The following is a 1,841-nucleotide window of genomic DNA, read 5'->3' on the forward strand; positions in this document are numbered from 1 at the left end:
TCATTAAGCAATAATTATTAAGCTTTAATAAAACACCCACTTAAATATAATTTTCCTCTTTTTTTTTAATTAATTTCTCCCTTTAAAACCTTGTTACAAGTATTGGCAGGAGTTAACATGGATTCTTTTCATTAAGGAAAAGCAAATCAACTTCAAAGCAAATTTACTTTCTCCAAATTAGCTATGTTTTTATTTTTTAATGCTCCTCTAATCACCTACACGTGGCTTTTCAAACCACCAGCTCACCACACCTCTTCCCACCTCAGAATCCGCACTCCTTCCGCGTTTTCTTTTTTTTCTGCCCTTTCCCCCCACGCTATGTAAGTGACTCAAGTCCTTGACTGCTTCTTCTCCACTCTCCACTGTCCGTACAACATGAATGTAACCGTCACAGCTATTGAAGCGGTTCTTCTACTCTGCGCTGGAATGACCGCGCTTTTTGTCCTCTACTTCGTCGTCTTCTGGTGCTTCGCCTTCCCCAACCAGTCCGAGTTGCGGCGGCAGGAGAAGTCGAGGGCGGATGAGGGACTGTCGACGTCGGAGCTTGAGAGACTGCCGAAACTTGCCGGAAAAGATATGACGGTGACGGGCATGGAGTGTGCGGTATGCTTGGAGGAGATCGAAGGTGACGAACTGGCCAGAGTGGTCCCGGCTTGCAATCACGCCTTTCATCTAGAATGCGCCGATACTTGGCTGTCTAAGCACTCGGTTTGTCCTCTTTGCCGAGCTCCAATCAGGCCTGAGTTTCATTACACATCTGAAAATCTCTGCTGAAACCTATTATACTGAATAAACCAAGAACGGCTCCCTGCAGGTTTTATTTTTTATTTTTTTTATTTGTTTGTTTTTTCATTAACTTCCCGAAAACGCATGGTAGTTTGCAGCCAAGCTTAAGTTTAAAATTCCGATGCGTTGTCCAAAAAAAACCAAAACAAAAGTTGAATTCCCCTTGCAATAAATGAAACAAAATTGTTTTTATATATTTATAACCCTTGTTTTCAAAACATTTGTTCCAAAAAATAATTACCAAAAAAGTTTTTTTCATCCCTATTTTCTTGTCCTCAATTTTGTCTAATAAAAAAAATTCTCATCAACTAAACACAAGAAATTTAATAAAAAAGTTATTTATAATGTTGTTTCCTTTTTCCAATTTTATATCTTATATTTGAAAGGTGAGAAGGATGAATGACAAAAAAAAAACGAGGGCACTAGATCATTAAAGGACAATCATGTTTTGGGGACAATTAAAGTAGATAAGAAGTAATTAACAAAACTTTCATTAAATTTAATATTAATAATAATATTTTTAAAATATATTTTTCATATCAGTTTTTTAGAATTTTTATATATATTTTAGAATTTTTATATGATATATATTATAAAATAAAAAATCATGTTGAATTCATTTTTAAAATATAATTTAAAGTTATATATTAAAATATATTTTTTAAATCAATATTTTAATTTACACTTGGATTTAAAATTTTAAATTTTCACAAATTTTTAAAAATAAATCATCCAAAAAAAGGTGTAAATGAAAAAAATAACAAATAAAGTGCATGTTGCTGATACAACAACATAGTTATACGATATAAGTTCATTTTATATCATTTCCATATCCATTAGGTATTTTTTGTATTATGAAAACATTGTATCATCTACCATAGTTATAAATATTTATTAAACTTTAGGCTTAATTTTATATTTTTTATTAGGTCCATTATCAATTTTATCTATTCCTAAAGCATAATTATCCTAATTATAAAAGTATATCTTACTATTTTTGAATTTAAAAATTTAGGCATAAATATGGTTCCGTTTTAAAAAAATAAAACTAACAT

General features: G+C 31.3%; 1 protein-coding gene across 1 annotated transcript; it reads left to right on the forward strand.

The window, feature by feature from the left end:
- The first annotated feature begins 375 nt into the window (after positions 1 to 375).
- Positions 376 to 774, forward strand: LOC132253280 (E3 ubiquitin-protein ligase ATL23-like). Its single transcript, XM_059735051.1, has one exon. It carries the CDS (start codon positions 376 to 378, stop codon positions 772 to 774), a length of 399 nt encoding a protein of 132 aa, XP_059591034.1.
- The last annotated feature ends 1,067 nt before the right edge of the window (positions 775 to 1,841 follow it).

The sequence above is a fragment of the Vitis vinifera genome, chromosome 18 (genome assembly GCF_030704535.1).
Source record: "Vitis vinifera cultivar Pinot Noir 40024 chromosome 18, ASM3070453v1".
In the NCBI taxonomy this organism is placed as follows: domain Eukaryota; kingdom Viridiplantae; phylum Streptophyta; class Magnoliopsida; order Vitales; family Vitaceae; genus Vitis; species Vitis vinifera.

Excerpts from the sequence above, each read along its gene's own strand:
- LOC132253280 (XM_059735051.1), top strand. The coding sequence starts at position 376 with ATGAATGTAACCGTCACAGCTATTGAAGCGGTTCTTCTACTCTGCGCT.